This window comes from Macroventuria anomochaeta, assembly GCF_010093625.1.
Source record: "Macroventuria anomochaeta strain CBS 525.71 unplaced genomic scaffold BU25scaffold_9, whole genome shotgun sequence".
NCBI lineage: Eukaryota > Fungi > Ascomycota > Dothideomycetes > Pleosporales > Didymellaceae > Macroventuria > Macroventuria anomochaeta.
The window spans coordinates 2,323-21,241 of NW_022985370.1; the positions used below are offsets into that span (position 1 = coordinate 2,323).

Consider the following 18,919-nt stretch of genomic DNA (forward strand, 5'->3'; position numbering starts at 1 on the left):
GACTTGGCGCAGTTGCTCATCTGTCAGATGAGGAACTGCATAATCCCCTCCAACACCAACTATTTCTCCAACACCAACTATTTCTCCAAGACCAACTACATTTGCAACCTCCACTGCCTTTCCTCTTGCATCACTCTTGCCTATGCAATTGTGTTTACTGAATGGTTGAATTGGGAGATGCTGTGGCATGACAGTCTTAGGGGCTAGTCTAGTCTAGGTGTAGTGTCTTAGGACTTGGCACAGTTGCTCATCTGTCAGATGAGGAACTGCACAATCCCCTCCAACACAAACTATTTCTGCAACAACAGCCTACAGAGAGCAAGGAAAAGCTTTTTCTTGGTAGTAGTAAACACTGTAGGCAAAGAGGTACCTACCCTATACAGCAGACAGCAATATTATATAGTTGTTGTGGTTGAAAGTTGTTGTGTTGTGGTTTCAGCATTTTATTCATTTTGGGGTTAGTGGTATACTAATCAGGAAGGCAAGCCAACAACAGCATACAGACAGCAAGGAAATGGTTGTTTTTTGTAGCAATAGATACCATAGGTCTACAAGTAACTTCCCTGTGCAAAAATAGCAATATTATGTAGTTGTTGTTGATGTACAGGCTGTTGGGTTAGGTGTCAGCATTTTATTCATTTTGGGGTTAGTGCAGTCTTGGAGCAACCTTACCATAACAGGAACTACACCACCAACCCCCATATCTTTAACCACGAATAGCGCTACAACCACAGCACCTACAGCTTAGTGGAAGGTACCATTATACTTGGCAAAGTTACCTCTATCAAGCTCTACCAAAAGAACCTCAACTTTTTTCTTGAACCTAACCCACATTTCAACACTTGAGTGTGCTGAGTCCCTGCGGGACTACACGTTATCGGAGCGCTTTTGGTCCAAGGCGTTACACAGCGCCTGCTCCTGCTCCATCGACCAAAAGCCAACGTCCTCTTTACCAAGCACCTGCTGCATTGCCTGGCGGATTGCTGTCTCCTTCACATTGCTGACTCGGAACAGCTTTTGCTGCTTCACAAGCGCCCTCCCCTCTCCCTTGTTGCCTTGATGCTCTTCGTCATCGCTGCGCTCTCGCCGCTTTCTGGCTTGTCTTGGCTTATCTGCAGTTGCGTCTGCTGCCTGCATCTCAGGCTGCTCTGCCCCTCACCTATCCAGACCCAGGAAGTGGTGTGGTTGCGCAGATGCGCGTCAAGATTCTTTACTGCTGTAGCATGTTGCTTGCAGACAATGACAGCATGCGCAGCCAGATAGCAGATTGCATCTTTGATGGAGTAGTATGAGTGCAGTGCTTGATGGGTGGGTGTGATGTCTGTTGTTGTTGTTGTTGTTGTTGTTTGCACTGCAGACAGTCGTGCATGCCAGCAGAACTCCATCCCTTAAATCCCAACCAAGACTGCTCCAATGGGGTCAAAAGTGTGCTACAATGTAGCGCTGAGGCAGAGAAGATAATTAAAATGATGAAATTGATGTAAAGTGGTGATGTTGACAGTGAGTCGACCAAACAAGTTGGGGGTGCAAAACTGCTGTTATCACAGCTATTTATCACAGCTCCATGCTGACAATGTCGAGGGGGTTTGGCTAGTGAGGTAGGTTTAGCCGCAAGTACTCAAAGGCGTGCATCACAACAGCCAGACCAGTTACACAGAATCCAAGGCAAGATTCGGAATCAGCGTACAATTCTGCACAGGTTGGCCTTCTAGAATTGTTTTATTAGGCTCTCCAACGCCTGCGAGTCCGCCCCACGAGTCGGGGGGTCAAAGGTTTCTGCTTTGGGCTCACGCTAAGCCCACATTAAGCCCAACTCGGCACGAGAGAGGCCTCTCTCATCTCCTTGTATTAGTTAGGGTATGGCTAGTGAGGTGGGTTCAGCCACGGGTATTCAAACGCGTGCATCGCAGCAACCAGACCAGCTATGTAAAATCCGAGGCCAGATTCGGAATCAGCGCGCGATTCCGCACAATATGGCTTACTAGAATAGGTTTATTAAGCTCTGCATCATCCCGCGAGTCGGCCCCACGAGTCGGGGGTCAAATACTTCTGTTTTGGGCAGAGAGGCCCTAACGCTAAACCCATTTGGGCGCGAGTCGGGGGGCGACTCGCGTGTCCTCTCGGGTAGGCTGCAGAAGCGCGTTGATTACACTGTATTTGACGTGTATTAAGAGATGAGATAGCAAGCTGAATATCTGCTTCATTTGATAGCAATTGAGTAATGTTGCATGGAGCCATTGTACACTGAGATAGGAGAGGTGGGCAAAGTTGGTGGGGTGCATGACTCCCTTGTATACGCGGCTCGCTTGTAATCTACGTTAAGGATTTTTGGAATACCATGTACATCAGGTGATCCTGGAAATCCGCAGATTCCACGCATATATATCATTATACCTATGTATATTGAGTCACACTTCCAAGACAATAGATCAGAGGAAGAACATCAACATGCAACAACGCATATTCCCCCTATACAGGGCAGCATTACTACTAGACAAGTAGAGAGGATAGAGATAGAGTCTACATAGTAGGCTGAGGCTTATGTGTATCTTAGAGCCGGGCCATACGTCTCTGCGTTGTGCGCCAGCAGGTCTGACTGTTTGATGCCATGTCACATGATGTACATGGTATTTCGAAAATCACCCATAGCCCGTTCATACGAAAGTATCGAGCACGACCGCAGCGCAGCAAGGGGGAAGGATTCGACGGACTCTGCAAAACCGTGAGATGCGATTCCATCTTTCAAAGACTTAATAGAGCGCATACCTTTTATTGACAGAGTCCCATTTAGTCGTGTAAAGTCTATGCCGTGTTGGGGGTCAACGGCGATCGCAGGTGGAAGGATCCGCTGACTTACACACCCATTATCTCCGCCATCATCACTACTGCGAGGGTGCTGGTGCCGTATGCGGGGGCGAAGGCACGGCGAGATCGCGTGACCGAGATCATGAAAAAAAAGGTTACCCCTGCCAGGAGGCAGCGACGAGCCAATTCAAACTTATCAAGGAGACCACAAACCGCTTCGTAACGTCGACCATCTACAGCGGCATACCCAGCCCGATGAACTGGTTTATGCGGCTGCAGACGTGTGGCTTGAAGATCCAATTCAACACCACAACGCGAACGGCGCGATCGACTGGGTGGGTCCAAGCTGTGTGGAAGGTTTGAGAGGGTTGAGTTGATTGATCTTCTGAGCTATTGGCTGGAATCGATCGAGACTATATAGTAGAAGGGGATAGCAGTGAAGGGTTGGGGAAGCAAACCAGACTAACCGAATGAGCTGGACAATCAGTGCAGCGGGCCGTTGGCAAACACTGCAACGGGCCGCTGGTAGACACTGCAACGGACCGCTAGCAAACAAGCTGTCGTACAGCCCTACTACGGTGACAGGCATAGGTAGTGTAGATGGGACCCGGAGTGGCTAGTACTTACTATGAGTACGTGTCAAGTAATTAATCTTAACAGCATCTCAGAGGCGACTAGGAGAATAGTCAGTAGATTAAACTTCCCCTATTGGCTTAGATAAAAGGTAGGGGGGCTTTTGTCTTCAGATCTTGCCCCTTGGACGCCGTTCCCCTCCCCACCTACACTACTTATGCCTGATACCAGAGTAGGATCAAACGGAAGTAGCAGCCTCGCGTACGCCTGTGAGTATTACCGTGTTAAGTCCAAAAAGCGCCGCAAAATGACGGCACTGCTCGCGCAACAAGCCGCGAAGTACGTTAGCTGCACTGGCTATTTCCATCGATGTGCGTAATAACCACGGAGCCTCCCTTGCTGCACGGTTGCGGCACAGTCAATCACAGGCCAGGTGGGTCAGTCGTGACCGGAACCGAAACCGGTTCCTGCACCTCGATTACTGCTTAAAAACGTGCTTACGAGATAGACTTTAGCCTTTGCAGGGGTGGCACTTGTGGAAAGCTATGCCGTATGTACCCGAGGCATTTTTTTATAAGGGTGCGGCTCGGCCGTCCTCACTGCTTGTACTGGCGATTCACTCCATTTACCGCTACCTGAAGCTGGCATACTGCAACTAAAATATGCCTCCTATATATACCGCTTCTGTATACACCCTTAGACTATACTTCTCACTTTACTTTGCTTTGACAAGAGGAGCCGGCCAGAAGGTCTGTTGAAACGGCGACAGACGAGGAAAGCGGCATGCGCAAAAAGAAACGCGGCGAAGCGGGATGTCCAGCCTTGTAATTCGTAACTTGAGGAGGTAAGCTTGCAGTTTTCTCCAATAAGAGTTTACATACTCGGCATAATCCGCGTTTGATTTTGGTTCGTTGTGGAAGGCATGAACGGTTTCTAACCTAAACGAATCGTAAGACTAGATTCGCTTTGCTACTAGGTGAACGAAAAACAGCGATCAGAATTATAGGTTTTCGATGATTAGAAAAGCAGGGATACACCTGGGGAGATAGGCAGACTTGCGGTGGACCGTGTTTTATGCCAAGCGGGAAATGTATGCACAGCCTTAATGCTGTATGCAAATAGGCAACTGCACAAGGCTGAAGAGAAGAAGTTAAAGGAACAAGTCGAAGCAGAGCGCCCCCCGGAGGACAGTAGAAGAAACCCTTCGCAATAACCGAGTCGGCAACCGCGAATACTGTATCGGTATACTGAAGGACAGGATAATCAAAACAGAAGATTGAGTACCACTGGTCATCGGGAAGTGGCTCTTGGACCATGTCGAATTTTGAAGGAGCAATCCAGGTGGCTCGACAAGCTGTCGATGCAACTCCAGAAGATCACCCTGAACGCTCAGCACGACTGAACGATCTTGGAAACTGTCTTGGCAGCAGATACTCGAGGACAGGAGCGATAGCCGACCTTGAAGAAGCGATCCAGATTGCTCGACAAGCTGTCGACGCAACTCCACAACACCATCGTGACCGCGCAGCACGGCTGAATAATCTTGCACTCCATCTAGGCAGAAGATACTCAAGGACAGGAGCGATGGCCGACCTCGAAGGAGCTATTCAGATTGCTCGACGAGCTGTCGATGCAACCCCAGAAGACCACCCTAACCGTGCAGCACGGCTGAACAATCTCGGAAACCGTCTTGGCGGCAGATACTCGAGGACAGGAGCGATAGCCGACCTCGAAGAAGCCATTCAGATTGCTCGACAGGCTGTTGCTGCAACTCCAGAAGACCATCCTAACCACGCAGGATGGCTTAACAACCTCGGAAACCGTCTTGGCGACAGATACTCAAGGACAGGAGCGATGGCTGACCTTGAAGAAGCGATCCAGATCGCTCGACAAGCTGTCAATGCAACTCCAGAGGACCATCCTGACTACGCAACATGCCTGAACAATCTTGGAAACAATCTTGGCGACAGATACTCGAGGACAGGAGCGATAGTCGACCTTGAAGAAGCGATCCAGATTGCTCGACAATCTGTCGATGCAACTGCAGAAGGCCATCCTAACCACGCAAGATGGCTGAACAATCTTGGACTCCATCTTGGCGACAGATACTCAAGGACAGGAGCGATGGCCGACCTCGAAGAAGCGATCCAGATTGCTCGACAAGCTGTCGCTGCAACTCCAGAAGACCACCCTGACCAAACAGCATGCCTGAATAATCTTGTAGTCTGTCTTGGCGACAGATACTCAAGAACAGGAGCAATGGCTGACCTCGAAGAAGCCATTCAAGTTGCTCGACAAGCTGTTGCTGCAACTCCAGAAGACCATCCTGATCGCGCAGAACAGCTTAACAATCTCGGAAACCGTCTTGGCGACAGATACTCAAGGACAGGAGCGATGGCTGATCTTGAAGAAGCCATTCAGATTGCTCGACAAGCTGTCGACGCAACTGCTGAAGACCACCCTAGCCGCGCAGCATGGCTAAACAATCTTGGAGTGCATCTTGGCGGCAACAGATACTCAAGGACAGGAGCGATGGCCGACCTTGAAGAGGCCATCCAGATTGCTCGACAATCTGTCGATACGACTCCAGAAGACCATCCTGACCGCGCAGCACGGCTGAATAATCTCGGAAACCGTCTTGGCGGCAGGTACTCAAGGACAGGAGCGATGGCTGACCTTGAAGAAGCTATTCAGATCGCTCGACAAGCTGTCGACGCAACTGCAGAAGACCATCCTGAACGCGCATCACGGCTGAATAATCTCGGAAACCGTCTTGGCGGCAGATACTCGAGGACAGGAGCTATAGCCGACCTTGAAGAAGCGATCCAGATTGCTCGACAAGCTGTCGCTGCAACTCCAGAAGACCACCCTGACCGCACAGCGTGCCTGAACAATCTTATAGTCCGTCTTGGCGACAGATACTCAAGGACAGGAGCGATGGCTGACCTTGAAGAGGCCATTCAAGTTGCTCGACAAGCTGTCGATGCAACTGCAGAAGACCATCCCGACTATGCAAGATGGCTGAACAATCTCGGAGTCTGTTTTGGCATAAGATACTCGAGGACAGGAGCGATAGACGACCTCGAAAAAGCGATCCAGATTGCTCGACAGGCTGTTGCTGCAACTCCACAAGACCACCCTGACCGCGCAGAACGGCTTAACAATCTAGGAAACCGTCTTGGCAACAAATACTCAAAGACAGGAGCGATGGCCGACCTCGAAGAATCTACCGTGTGCTATGAATCAGCTCTACAATTCACTGAAGCTTCAATCGATACACGCATGGCCGCTGGCATTCTACTTTTTCAATCATGTGCTCAAGTATCAGATTGGGAACGAGGCTCCAAGTATTCCGCAATGGCCGTCGAGCTTGCTCCTCAGCTGATTGCGCGCTCGCTGAAAAACGCAGACAAACAATACAGGCTGAGTCAGATTGCTGGTTTGGCTTGTGATGCGAGTGCAGCATCTTTGAATGCAGGAAGGGTGCTGCTCCTCGCGCTAAACCTGCTTGAGCAAGGACGGGGCGTGTTAGCGGCATCTCTTCACGAGATGCGGACAGATGTTCTCGATCTTCAAGCAAAACATCCTGAGCTAGCTGAACGCTTTGTTCGCCTTCGAAATGAGCTGCAGCCGCCCGTTACGGAGCCTATGCTTTCCTTAGAGCAAAGTCGCATGCCTTTTTTGAAAACACAAGCAGATCGACGTCATTTCGCGGGTAGTGAGCTTGATAGGCTGATTGCCGAGATTCAGCAACAGTCTGGGTTCGAAGACTTTCTGCGACCTCCGAGTGAGGGAGAGATATTGGATGCAGGCCAACATGGACCTATCGTGGTCATCAATGTTAGCGAATACCGCTGTGATGCATTCCTTATTGATCAGCATCGAATACAGACCGTGCCATTACCTAATTTTACCTACCAGGGAATCAAGGAGAAGGTCCAACAAGGAAGCTTGGGGACCCCCCAGGTACTTGAGTGGTTATGGGATGTTGTTGCACATCCGGTCCTAGACGCACTAGGATTCACAGAGCCTCCGCCTGACGAGAAATGGCCACACGTATGGTGGATTCCAACCGGCCCTCTGAGCAAGTTTCCCCTTCATGCGGCAGGTTATCACGGCAAAGGCTCGAATCACACCGTTTTGGATAGAGTCATGTCCTCCTACAGCTCCTCTATCAAGGCAATTATACACGGACGCCGGCGCCGCAATCTACAAGACGCTTCAAAGACCCCAAACCGGGCACTTCTTGTTGCTCTTGAGGTTACTCCCAATCAAACTAGACTTCACTTTGCAGCGAGGGAAGTCCAGATACTGTACAATCTTTGCGAATCGTCAGACTTGCATCCTGTTCAGCACCGGCCGCGAAAGGAAGATGTCGTTTCGCAGTTACCGAGTTGCAAAATTTTCCACTTCGCTGGTCACGGTTATACAAACAATAAGGACCCCTCGCAAAGCTCCTTACTTTTGGAGGATTGGGAGAGCGACCCTTTAACAGTGGCTGACTTGCTGGAAATGAATTTGCGCGAGCGCGCTCCATTCCTCGCTTACCTCTCGGCTTGCGGAACTGGAGAGATAGGAGACGAAAGGTTCCTTGATGAGAGCATCCACTTGATCAGTGCATGCCAACTCGCAGGATTTCGCCACGTCATTGGGACGCTGTGGGAGGTTCACGATGAGATTTGTATGGACATGACGAGAATTACGTACGAACAGATAAGGGACGGAGGTATGACGGATGAGTCCGTTTGCCTGGGGCTCCATAAAGCTACCAAAGAACTTCGAGACCGCTGGTTTGCAAAAGTGGTTAGTCGCGGACGCGAGTTAGGAAATAGCGCACACGAGACTGCAGTTGAACATGAGATGGAGGCTATAACTCTCGATGGTACCGGTTCTGTTAGCACCAGGTTGCCGAGGAAAGCTGCTTTACTAAGAGAGGCGCCGCTACACTGGGTACCTTATGTCCATTTTGGTGTATAATACAAGATGAACTTGTTTATTATTGTATTAAACGAGAATTCTTGTACTGTTCAGAACATCACTGTTTGTTACACTTTTGCCTCCCCCATCTCTTGTTTAGAGAATTTCTTACTTACTCGTCGTCGTAATGAGCTCAGGAAATCGTAAGAATATGAGGGAACGTACTACACTTGCACTTAAGTCTGTCTGAGGAAAAACATATGATCTTGAAGGTATTTACTTAGTTTCTACTCGTACATTGCCTATCCTCCAACACCACTCGCGCTTATATCTGAGCTCGACACGAACACCACTAAGACGGTGGTATAACTTTGCAATAGTTAGATCCTCTAGGTTGATACAAACGTACTTGTATACACTTACGTAGCTCCTGCTAAAAAAAGCTCATTTGTTCTCTTGGTGACAACGCCTGCTAGCACAAGGAGGAAGACGATAAGCGAGAACACAATCACACCCAGTCGGGCTGATGAGCTTTCTATCGAGCGACATACGATGATTGGCAGTGATAAAAAAACAATTATAAGGAATACTACCAGGACGCGTGCTACGCTTCCTACAAAGGCGGTGGTGGAGATGAACACTTTCGGATCACTGGAGAGCCTAGGGTATGCACTACGCTATGCACTTGATTAGTTGCTAGTTAGTTCAGTATACACGGGAGATCTCTCACCTTCTGAAGTTTTTGCACCATCCATCCTAGACGATCTTCCACCCAACCTTCGAATCGCGCTGTTGCATCATCTTCCGTAGGCACCAATCGACGCAAATCGTTGCAATGAGCCAAGAAATCTGACTCTTCCCAGCTCAAACAACCATTTCCCTCGATCCAGTTCTGCAAGCTGCGTACGTCGCGCCTCTTTGCCGACTCACCGCTTAACATCCGGGAGCTTCTCTCCACAAAATCGTCTATAAATGCATCAGCTTGCGGTATTTGATAACCCTTACACTCGGAGCCTTGTACCATAATCTGCTAGCGCTGCATCTACCTCCAGAAGCAAAGCAGTACGCTTCTGGTTCTGATCGTCTCGGCTACTTCCCAAAAAAAGAGGAGACCGCTCTGATTCATCAACGCTATCCAACTGCTGCTCTAGCATCGATAATCTATCCTGCTTTAGAAGCAAGACGCGAGTGCGTAAGCGGGCAAAGCGGCGATACATCTGGAACGAGTGGTGGGCGCCAACAAGCGCTGCAAACCGTGGATATCCGGCCCGGTAGCTCTCCACTGTCGACTTGTTAGCTGTTCAGCCTCTCTAATTGCAGTCAGCGTGGCACATGCTGTACTAACCTTCTCTTCCTGTCAAGGTACAGCCATGATAGTTATGTTGATCGAAGAAGCGAGAAACACTTGAGCTCAAGATAGATTCCAAAAGAGATTTGAACATAGCATAGGTGTTAGACTGATCCGACATCAGTACAGCACTAGAACATGGCATACAAAACAAGGAGAATGAAGGAAGGATCAGTTTGTCCAAAAGTCGTTGTGAGATCAGTCATGTTTTTAGTCTGCATGCGAGCCGCAGATCTGATCCACGTGGTGACAATCCATGTAGCCGCCTATATAGCCGCGCTATGAGGCAGTGTTCTCTAGCGCAGCCATACATGCAGCTAGTCAGAAGTGCTTAACCACTACTGGTTAGAAACTCGGTTCCCTTTTTGTCAAGCCTGGTCAGGTGGCGGCAAGCTTCTGTTCATGACTGTGCAGATGCCTTCAGTGCTTACGCCAACGCACTATCTATGCCAGTATACCTTTTACAGCAAATATCTTCACATAAAGTGAAGTGTTGAGCCTTGGTTAGGTCTTAGAACGTACGCGTCTAAATGTCAATATGTCCAACCTAGCGCGGTAAGAGACGACCAAGATCAAGCACACGCAGAGTCTAATCTAAGCGACGATCAGTTCCCCGAGCCCTGAGTTTACCTTCGATGATTCTGGTCGTCCATTCGTCCAAGAGTACAGTTCGGTATGTTCCTCTCAACACGTTAGCCCTTTTTTCTGATTGTAAAGCAGTCAAATAAGTTCAGACCGGGCCAGAAAGTCAATCTCCACATCCCAGGGCAAGCCACACCTGAAGGGCCCTACAAGATAGAGACCTCCGCTGGCGCCCGCAAATATACTCTGTGCTCGCTTGATGGTCAGCAGCAGGTCAGGAATGGACAGATCATAGACGAGGATAATTTGGCTGAGGCTTAGAGGGTTATGCCCAAGTTCGAGGTTGATGTATAGCTATGGCTGATTTGATGAGCTTTTTGAGGCTCTCGATACTCTGCATGTTCATTGCGTGTTATGAAAATCTCCTTATACCTTTCTATCGATTTAATTGCCTTATTATTGTTGCTCTGCCGATTGCCTCGAGTTCTGCGTCAGGTACTACACTAGTCGTATTTGCTCATCTGACCCCGATCTACAAACGTTGACTGTTTACCTTTTAACAGAATTTCAGTAGTTCCTACGATGACATTAGTCAATATTCATTAGAACAAGTATCGGTGCTTGCAAAAATGTGCAGGCCTCCTGACCTTGGTACAGTGATGCGTACAGTAGGTACGTACCGTGGTTCATGAGGGCGGACAGCCTTGTGAGTGGCCGCTCACCACGTTGTTGCCCTGCAGGACATGTACCAGACTGTCAATTCTGTCAACCAATATAGAAACAGCCACTTAGAAGCCTTTGTTCTTACATAACGTAAGTCCGTCGCAGTAGTGAACCAAGTTCAAGGGGGTCTGTACATTTCAGCAACTATTGTAATCGGTACAGAATAACACAAATGACAGATACTGAATTTCGTAGTCTGCCTTTGTTTGAATCAAGTTAATTCAACGCAATTCCTTCGCCCTACACGGCTGTCAAAGATCGGGATCTGTCGCTTCATGCGCCAGCTGTTGCATACCATCATGATGAAGATTGGTCAGGCTAGATCAGGTAATTATAGGGAGGAAGCGCGATTAGGACGATGGCTGAAGCAAGCAACCAGGCAAGTAGCAGCAAAAATGGTGAGAACATTCACAGCCTGCTTGTGGCTATCACTGTCGTCGGATGTCGATACTGCGCACAACCATCTCCAACAAATGTGAAGCCGCCCCTGCAGGATACATCACCGTGAGTTGGTTTGCGCTGGGCCAATGATCTTTGCTGTAGCATGCTTCCACGTTTTGACTAACGCAATAATGACCTGTCGATGCGATTATAGGCTTGGCACAGCGCGGGGCTGCACAACCCGCAATCTGACGTAGGCTGAATTTCAGCACACGTCAGATTGCTGAATGTTCAGCTACAACCCTCCCACTCATAGTCAAAAGGACCTTACCCAAGGTTCGACTTGCCAGCTAGCGTAAATTATAGTTGATCCTTTATCTCCTTGGAACAGTGTTGTTTTATTATTTCTGGTGGTTACTTAGTTATGCGAGCTGCTAAGTGCCTGGGAGGATGTTACTTGAAAATTCGATGTTGATCACTCTTCACCGGTGGTCGTCTGGTGTGCCATGCCAAGCTGCAACCTATCGACCGGTGAAACCGAATGGGCGGAGGCATGATGCGCGCTACGATTTCTGTACTAGAGCCATATGCAAGTCGAACTCAATCCAATTGGACGTCTTACACAGAGCCGATTCTAGAGTTCTCAAGATTACTGTAAGTAGAGTATCTCTTTCCCTCTGATTTCTGCTAGTTTAGGCTTCGTCTTAGATGCATGTTGCTCCTCTGGAGGTCATCGTTTTCTATGTTCGGCTATGTATTAATCCCCATGCTAAACCAGCAATTTCAAACCGATGTCTGCCTCAAACCTGGAACAGGGAACCACTGCTGCGCATTATGCCATCCTGATCGGTATCAATCGCTATCCCAAGGATTCGCTGAAAGGCTGTGTGCGGGACGTGCATGAACTCAAGAAACGCCTGGAATCTAGCTCGAAAGCCGTCGATATCCGCGTTTTCACCGCGAGCGAAGGGGAGACATCGAGTGTTCTCCCAGTGAGAGCTCCAAATCTCCTGCCGACGTACGGGAATATAACAACCTCCTTCGAGCAGATCACATCTTCAGCAAAGTCTGGCGATTTCGTGTACATACACTACTCTGGACACGGAACCACAATTTCTCAAATCAACAACTTGCCGAATGATAGTCCTCACGATCTTGCATTAGTTTTGATTGAGCTCAATCCTACATTCCAGCCCAGATACTTCCATGGCTTGGACTTGGCAAGTCGAATCAAGCGTATGGTGGAAAAAGGAGTGACGGTAACTCTTGTCCTGGACTGCTGTTTCTCTGGTAACGCAGTTCGAACGGACGCCCGGGCACGGTATTTGGACTATGATCCTGCAGTGGATGCAGCCTATCCTTGGAGCCCTGTCACAAGACCAAACGCGGAAAATGACCCATCAGCCTCAACCTACCGTGCAGGTTCGATGCGTCCCAATTGGTTGGTGAACCCTAATCGATATACTATCCTTACCGCATGCGGTCCGACCGAGATAGCTAAAGAGATCACCCTTGGTAAGGATGGTCTAAGCCACGGTGCACTATCTTATTTCCTATTGCGGACATTCCACAAACTTGGTGGCGTTGGGGGGCGGCAGGAGCACATCTATCACCACCTACGTGCAAGATTCAAAGGATTCGAGAAGAGTCGCATGAATATACAGAACCCAGTGTTCTATGGAAACAAGAATCTCTGCTTCTTCGGTAGTGTTGACTTAGAGAACCGACCAGCGCCCGTCCCAATCATTAGAAGAGCGAACGGTACATTGGAGCTCGAGGCAGGAGAGGCTCATGGCATCTCTAAAGGCGACGGATTCATTTTATGTCCTTTGGATCACGCTACACATGATTCCGTTCCAGATACCGACGCAATTCCCGCTACAATCAAAACAGTTGGGGCGCTTGTGTCCCAGCTGGAAACAGATATGGCAGATGCCCAGTGCCTTCACATCGAAACAGGGTGGATAGCAACACAGGTCACCTCCCTAGCGCTTCGAAAATTTCCTGTGCGGCTACAATCCGATCTCGCATATCCTGCCGAAAGGGGATCTGCTCTTCAAGATTTGAACTCGCTCAACCTCCAAAGCTTTGACGCGGAGCTAGCACAATCACCATCTTTCACAATCAAGAGTGAGAGCGACGGTACATGTTCGATCTATGACGAAGACAGCCATGACATTACACAGTTGCATTTTAAAAACTCGGATCTACAAGGCGCTAAAATGCACATATTAGCCGTGCTTGAACACATGGCCAGATTCAAGTTGGTACGAAGTCTCGCCAATAAAACGTTGCTAGACCCCGGACACCCTTTCACGACTGCATTCGATGTCTGTTTAACAAACCAAGCCGGTATATCCCGTCGGCCAGGCTGCCTACAAGAAGGATGGCTACACCGTGGGTGCCGCCACTCTGGTTGCGCGTTTGAAGTTGAAGATGGTGATTGGATCGAGTTCGCAGCAACCAACACGGCTAAAGGCTATGACAACCTATATCTCCACATCTACAACACAGACTCTTGCTGGGCTGTGGAGAATCTCCTAAAAGCTAACCATGTGGTACTTCCGAGCTACCGAGGAGTTTGGAGGCAGAAGATAGTAATGACTGTTCCAGAAGAAGCTACAGAAAAAGGTCAAAAGTTCTGCGAGGACGTCATCAAGGTCTTTCTCACCGCTCAGTCCACATCATTCATGTCTCTGGAACTCCCGGAACTTGCTACGCCATCGAACTATTGTCAAGACCCTTCTCCGCTAAGAGGTGGTGGTCATGGGGAAGATGCACCGGATGATTGGATCGCGCTAGACTTTCGTATCCGTGTGCTTGTAAAGCATGGATGAAGAGATTCAAGATGAACATCACGACATGTTCTCCTCTCTGCAGTAGGAGGAGTCTGTCAATTTTTCTCGACTTGTTTGATAAGTTGTAAGCTCGGCCATATAGTGTTCAGCCACATATTCGGCCACATATAGTGATCGGCCACCCCATCACAACGCATCACTCAGTTTTTAACGCCTACTATTATCAACACCACGCTTTCAAGATGGATGGCCGTGAGGAATCTATACAATCTGCCATTGATGATCTTCGCGCTGGTGTTTTTACAAGTCAGCGAAAGGCTGCTAAGGCCTATGGTGTTCCCCAATATACGCTCCAAGAGCGCATCAACGGTTGTCAACCCAACGCGATAGCTCACTCAAATCAATAGCGATTGACTTCGGAACAAGAGACCTTTCTATTAGATTCGATACTTGATGAGGACTCACGCGCACAACCCCCATCTCATCCGCGCGTACGAGAGATGGACACCCAAATCCTGCACATGACTGGTGACTACGAGCTTCTCGGGCAACTATGGGTACCCCATCTCATCGCCCGCAACCCGCGCGTTGCATCTATAATCAGCCAAACAATCGAGAGCGCACGGACTACAGCAGCCAATTATGAGACTATACGTGCCTTCCTAGAGCTGTTTGAACGGACTCGGGTAGAGCTGGGTACACAGTATGAGGATATCTGGAATACGGATGAGACTGGGGTTGCACTAGGGGCATGTACCAACGCCCAGGTGCTTGCTAGTTCATTAAAGAATGTAGCGGCGTGGGCCGCTGTGGTATACTGACAGCTACAGTAAACGATAACGTAGGACTATCGGGTCGATGGAATACTGCGCTGAGTTGCTATCTAGCTAGGAGACGAGGATATATACATGTCTTGAAACGTGCTAACTTTGAACCGTTACAGACGTGTGGGTCAGAGCTTATATGTGACTGATACCGCAACAAGTGTTGACATCCGCAACAAAGAAGGCTTGTATCAAATCTCCAGAGGAACGCAAGTGGGTATCTATCATCAAGACAATCTCAGCCACCGGCGTCAAGCTTCAGTGCCTAGTCATCTTCAAGGGCAAGCATCTACAATCTACCTGATTTCCCTGCGCAAGGTACTCTAGATTGGCTCTATACATCGTCAGAGAAAGGATGGACACCAAATGTGATCGGCTATGAATGATTGCAGCATATTTTTATACCAAGTACTTCACCATCAGCCCAGGGTTATCGTCTACTCTTTCTGGATGGCCACGGCTCCTATGTCCCAGTTGACTTCATGTGGCTTTGCAAGCTGAACAACAGGATACACCTACTGTACCTCCTGCCTCACGCCTCTCACATACTACAGCCTCTGGATCTCGCTCCATCCCCTGTAGTCAAGTCCAGGTACTGTGAGCACATCTGTTACTGCGTGAGCAGTGTCGGTCGGAGGCTGTGATCAATGATTGTATTGTTATCTGTGTTGTTCGGTGTTGTTCTTGTACAGGAGCTCTCGGCTCGGAGGTAAGTGCACTTGCTCTCGGGCAGTGCCTTCTTGTCACGGTTCAGGGTGCTCCTGCCTGTCGTACCTCACCTGCCATGAGAGTGACTGCCACGTCACACTAGCGTTGTTTACAGCTACCCACCTATACATACTGTTCGTAGCTTTACCCAATACAACCTCAGTCCAATCCTCCAATTCTTCCAACATGCGTACTGTTCACGATCTATCGCCGACAGAATAGCAATATGCGTCGCCTCGAGCTCTGCACGACTTTCATCATTTCCAAATCTTCTATCTCAATATGAACACCGCCGAACCGCTAATTGACTCTCTAGCAACCGATCTTTTTGTTGCTGACTACGATGTCATCGTACCAGAAGGTGTTAGTATCGCCACCGTAGCTCTCCCAGCCAAAGTATACTCCAATTGGCTTCGGCTTTATACTGCTCCTTTGCCACTGCGCAGCATTTGGGTTGCTCACCCCTGGCTTGGACGTCAATCCTGCGATAGCAGTGCCATTGAACCAAGTCTCAATGCTTCCGTCGGTGCCGATGTGGTACTCGAGGCAGCACCAGGTGTTAACTGGGATGGAGACGGATGATGCAATGCCTTGAGGTGAGAGGTCCGGAAGAGTTGCATCATCAGATTCGCGATTGTACATCAGGATCTTTGACTGGCCACCAATGCGCAGGTGCTTGTTGGTACCTTGGGCTGGGTCTGGATGAGTGATGAAGGTAACGTGGGAGTCGGTGAACGCCTTCGCAGCTTTGCTATCATTGCGGTGAGTTTCTTGTGCTGAGACGGCTTCAGGCATCCTATGAATGAAGACTTACAAGTACGTTCTGACGTAGGTATCACCAGTAGGCACCTTGTTTGTGCCTACGAAGACGTGGCCGCAATAGCCACCAGCGCCATCGACCCTGATGGAGTTCTTGCCTGTGTGGGCAGTCGTGGTGTCCAACGCGATCTTTCCACCTTGGTTGCAGTCAGGCGCGTATGTCGTCCAAGTAGATTGGTTCCACCCTGACTCAAATCCCTCCGAGATCTGAGCAACGGCGAGAGGCGCAAGCGCAAGCGCGAAAAGAGGAGTCTGGCCAAGCATCTCTGCTGTTCTAAAAGTGAAAAGACTGAAGTTGTGTGGAGATGGGACAAGCTTTTAAGAGCACAAGGTGAAGTATTTCAAGTGCTTGAATTACGCAGGTGGTTTCAAGCTCATCTATTTGTTGTCTCCCTGCAAAGTGGTGTTCATTACTTATGGTCAGGGAAGGCACTATATCTGCAACACCAATTTGGATCTTCGGAAGTCAAACCCCAGAGCCGCGATCTTCGCGCTGGTGATCAGCCGCGCCTAAATCGTTTAGCAGTTTCACTATAGTCGAATTTAGCCATTAGATCATGTTGGCAGCAGGACATCGTCAAGATCTGTAAGCACTCATTAACAGGAATTCGATGCAATCACCGGAAGGAGACAGCAAATGGAACCTGCGAGGTGCAACATTTACAAGAACGAACGCGAAGGTACTGCAGCCCCAAGCCACTCCTTCACCCAACCTTCGATTCTGTAGCGGCGTGGGCCGCTGTAGAATACTGATATCTACAGTAAACGATAACGTAGGACTGTCGGGTCGATGGAATACTGCGCTGAGTTGCTATCTAGTGAGGAGAAGAAGACTATATACTGACTCTGGAACATGCTAGTCCAGAATAGTCTAAGCAAGGGTAATAGGGTCTTGTATGGGCCGACTAATACCGCAACAGATCCAGCAACCCCGAAGAGGCTCCAACCCAGCCAAGGTAGGACTAATATCAGATGTCTTCTCCATAGATAATGTCAGACTGAGACCTCTCGCTGCGCCCTTCCCCAATCTTGCGTAAAAGTCGATGAGCCTAACATTAGGGATCGTACGTACAAGCGTCACATGGTCAATGTGCATGTCCACCTTGGCCTTCAAGATTGACATCCATTCTGCATATGGCACCACTCGTATGAGCTCTTTCGCAAGATCTGAGTTCTCAATAGTCCTCTTGATAAGCGGCAGGATTGAAGTCCATGTCACCGGATGGGGATGCACGACGTGATTGACAGTTGCACCACAGGTTCCCGGTGGATTATGCCTGGGTGCCAGTGCGAGGTCCACAAGCACGTCGGCCAGATGGTCAATCGGTACCCAATCCACCTTGTCCGCAACGCATAACGTAGCTGGGGAGAACGCTCAAGAGCGCAGAACCCGCAACAAGGCCAGGGATCCACTCCTGTTGGTTCCAGCCACTGGCAGTTCGCGCAGCGCCTGCGACTTCACCGATGCGGACAACGCTAGCAGTGATGCCTACTGACTTGCTGGCGTGATCTAGGAGGCGTTCTGCAAGGTACTTGGATTGTCTGTAACCTGCAGCCATAGGTGCTGATAAGTCCAACACAATCTCCTCTGGTACCGTGTCCGTGCGCGTGATGGGCCAGTTCGCGTGATGGGCCACCCCACCAACTTTCAGAGGTTTTTTGTACCCCCCCCCCTTCCATGCCACGATGCCTGTGAAGGAAGCCCTATCAGAGATAAATAGTTTGAGACCTGGAGAACAGTTTTTGTACTGGGCTCTTGCCAAAAAACATGGTGGTTCCTAATCAATGTTGATGCGTCAACACTATGGCCAAGTTGTCCCACATCACAATAAAGTAGTTGCTCAATGCCTGTTACACCCACGCAATGAGGTAGAGATTGTAGAGTACATCAGAGGCCTCACAGAGAGACACCTTCCACCTACAAGGCAAATGATGAAGAATTTTATCAATCCAGTAACTGGGAGAGAGCTGTCAGATAGCTGGGTTAGTTGCTTCCTTTGATGGAACCAAGACACTCTCATCACTGCCTGGAGTACTCCTATGGAAACAAGCCGCCACAATGCTGATTCTGCCACTAGGTACCACCTATACTTTGAGCTTCTGCACCAGAAGATAACTGAATACTCAATTGAGCTGGCTCACACGTACAATATGGATAAGAAGGGCTTTGCTATTGGGTCAGTGGAAAGAGCAAAAGAGTGTTTGATAAGCTCCTCTTTGGCAAGAGGCAGTATAAGCAGTCAACCCATGATGCCAATCAGAAGTAGGTGACGGTGCTGGCAGCTATATGTGTGTCACGGGCATATACTATTTGTGTCATACTGACACGGCTTGCAGCCAACCAGTCCTTATACATCTGTCAACCCCTATTACCCCTATCTGTCAACCCCTATTACCCCTATCTGTCAACCCCTATTACCCCTATCTGTCAACCCCTATTA

At 49.1% G+C, this 18,919-nt stretch overlaps 7 protein-coding genes across 7 annotated transcripts; 4 read left to right on the forward strand and 3 right to left on the reverse strand.

Moving 5' to 3' along the window:
• Positions 1 to 882: 882 nt before the first annotated feature.
• BU25DRAFT_315628 (uncharacterized protein) lies at positions 883 to 1,041 on the reverse strand (the record flags this gene model as incomplete). The annotated part of the gene is made up of 1 exon (XM_033702191.1): positions 883 to 1,041. A coding segment is annotated over one exon (159 nt), but the record flags the coding sequence as incomplete, so codon positions are not given.
• Positions 1,042 to 4,385: 3,344 nt separating this feature from the next.
• BU25DRAFT_268013 (uncharacterized protein) lies at positions 4,386 to 8,534 on the forward strand. Its single transcript, XM_033701794.1, has one exon. It carries the CDS (start codon positions 4,693 to 4,695, stop codon positions 8,353 to 8,355), a length of 3,663 nt encoding a protein of 1,220 aa, XP_033563686.1. The 5' UTR covers positions 4,386 to 4,692; the 3' UTR covers positions 8,356 to 8,534.
• Positions 8,535 to 8,597: 63 nt separating this feature from the next.
• BU25DRAFT_446986 (uncharacterized protein) lies at positions 8,598 to 9,873 on the reverse strand (the record flags this gene model as incomplete). The annotated part of the gene is made up of 5 exons (XM_033709519.1): positions 9,641 to 9,873; positions 9,317 to 9,577; positions 9,026 to 9,261; positions 8,719 to 8,972; positions 8,598 to 8,664 (listed from the first exon to the last, which is right to left on the reverse strand). Exons 1-5 carry the CDS (start codon positions 9,786 to 9,788, stop codon positions 8,598 to 8,600), a joined length of 966 nt encoding a protein of 321 aa, XP_033563687.1. The 5' UTR covers positions 9,789 to 9,873.
• Positions 9,874 to 10,181: 308 nt separating this feature from the next.
• Positions 10,182 to 10,797, forward strand: BU25DRAFT_489561 (uncharacterized protein; the record flags this gene model as incomplete). The annotated part of the gene is made up of 3 exons (XM_033711429.1): positions 10,182 to 10,198; positions 10,253 to 10,316; positions 10,364 to 10,797. The coding sequence occupies 3 exons, from the start codon at positions 10,182 to 10,184 to the stop codon at positions 10,544 to 10,546; spliced, it is 264 nt and encodes an 87-aa protein (XP_033563688.1). The 3' UTR covers positions 10,547 to 10,797.
• A 906-nt stretch (positions 10,798 to 11,703) lies between these two features.
• Positions 11,704 to 13,908, forward strand: BU25DRAFT_363565 (uncharacterized protein; the record flags this gene model as incomplete). The annotated part of the gene is made up of 2 exons (XM_033703761.1): positions 11,704 to 13,726; positions 13,766 to 13,908. Coding segments are annotated over exons 1-2 (1,749 nt in total), but the record flags the coding sequence as incomplete, so codon positions are not given.
• A 461-nt stretch (positions 13,909 to 14,369) lies between these two features.
• Positions 14,370 to 15,079, forward strand: BU25DRAFT_485398 (uncharacterized protein). The gene has a single exon (XM_033711229.1). It carries the CDS (start codon positions 14,628 to 14,630, stop codon positions 14,946 to 14,948), a length of 321 nt encoding a protein of 106 aa, XP_033563690.1. The 5' UTR covers positions 14,370 to 14,627; the 3' UTR covers positions 14,949 to 15,079.
• Positions 15,080 to 15,971: 892 nt separating this feature from the next.
• Positions 15,972 to 16,742, reverse strand: BU25DRAFT_336896 (uncharacterized protein; the record flags this gene model as incomplete). Its single annotated transcript, XM_033702653.1, has 2 exons — positions 15,972 to 16,410; positions 16,474 to 16,742. The coding sequence occupies 2 exons, from the start codon at positions 16,740 to 16,742 to the stop codon at positions 15,972 to 15,974; spliced, it is 708 nt and encodes a 235-aa protein (XP_033563691.1).
• Positions 16,743 to 18,919: the final 2,177 nt, after the last annotated feature.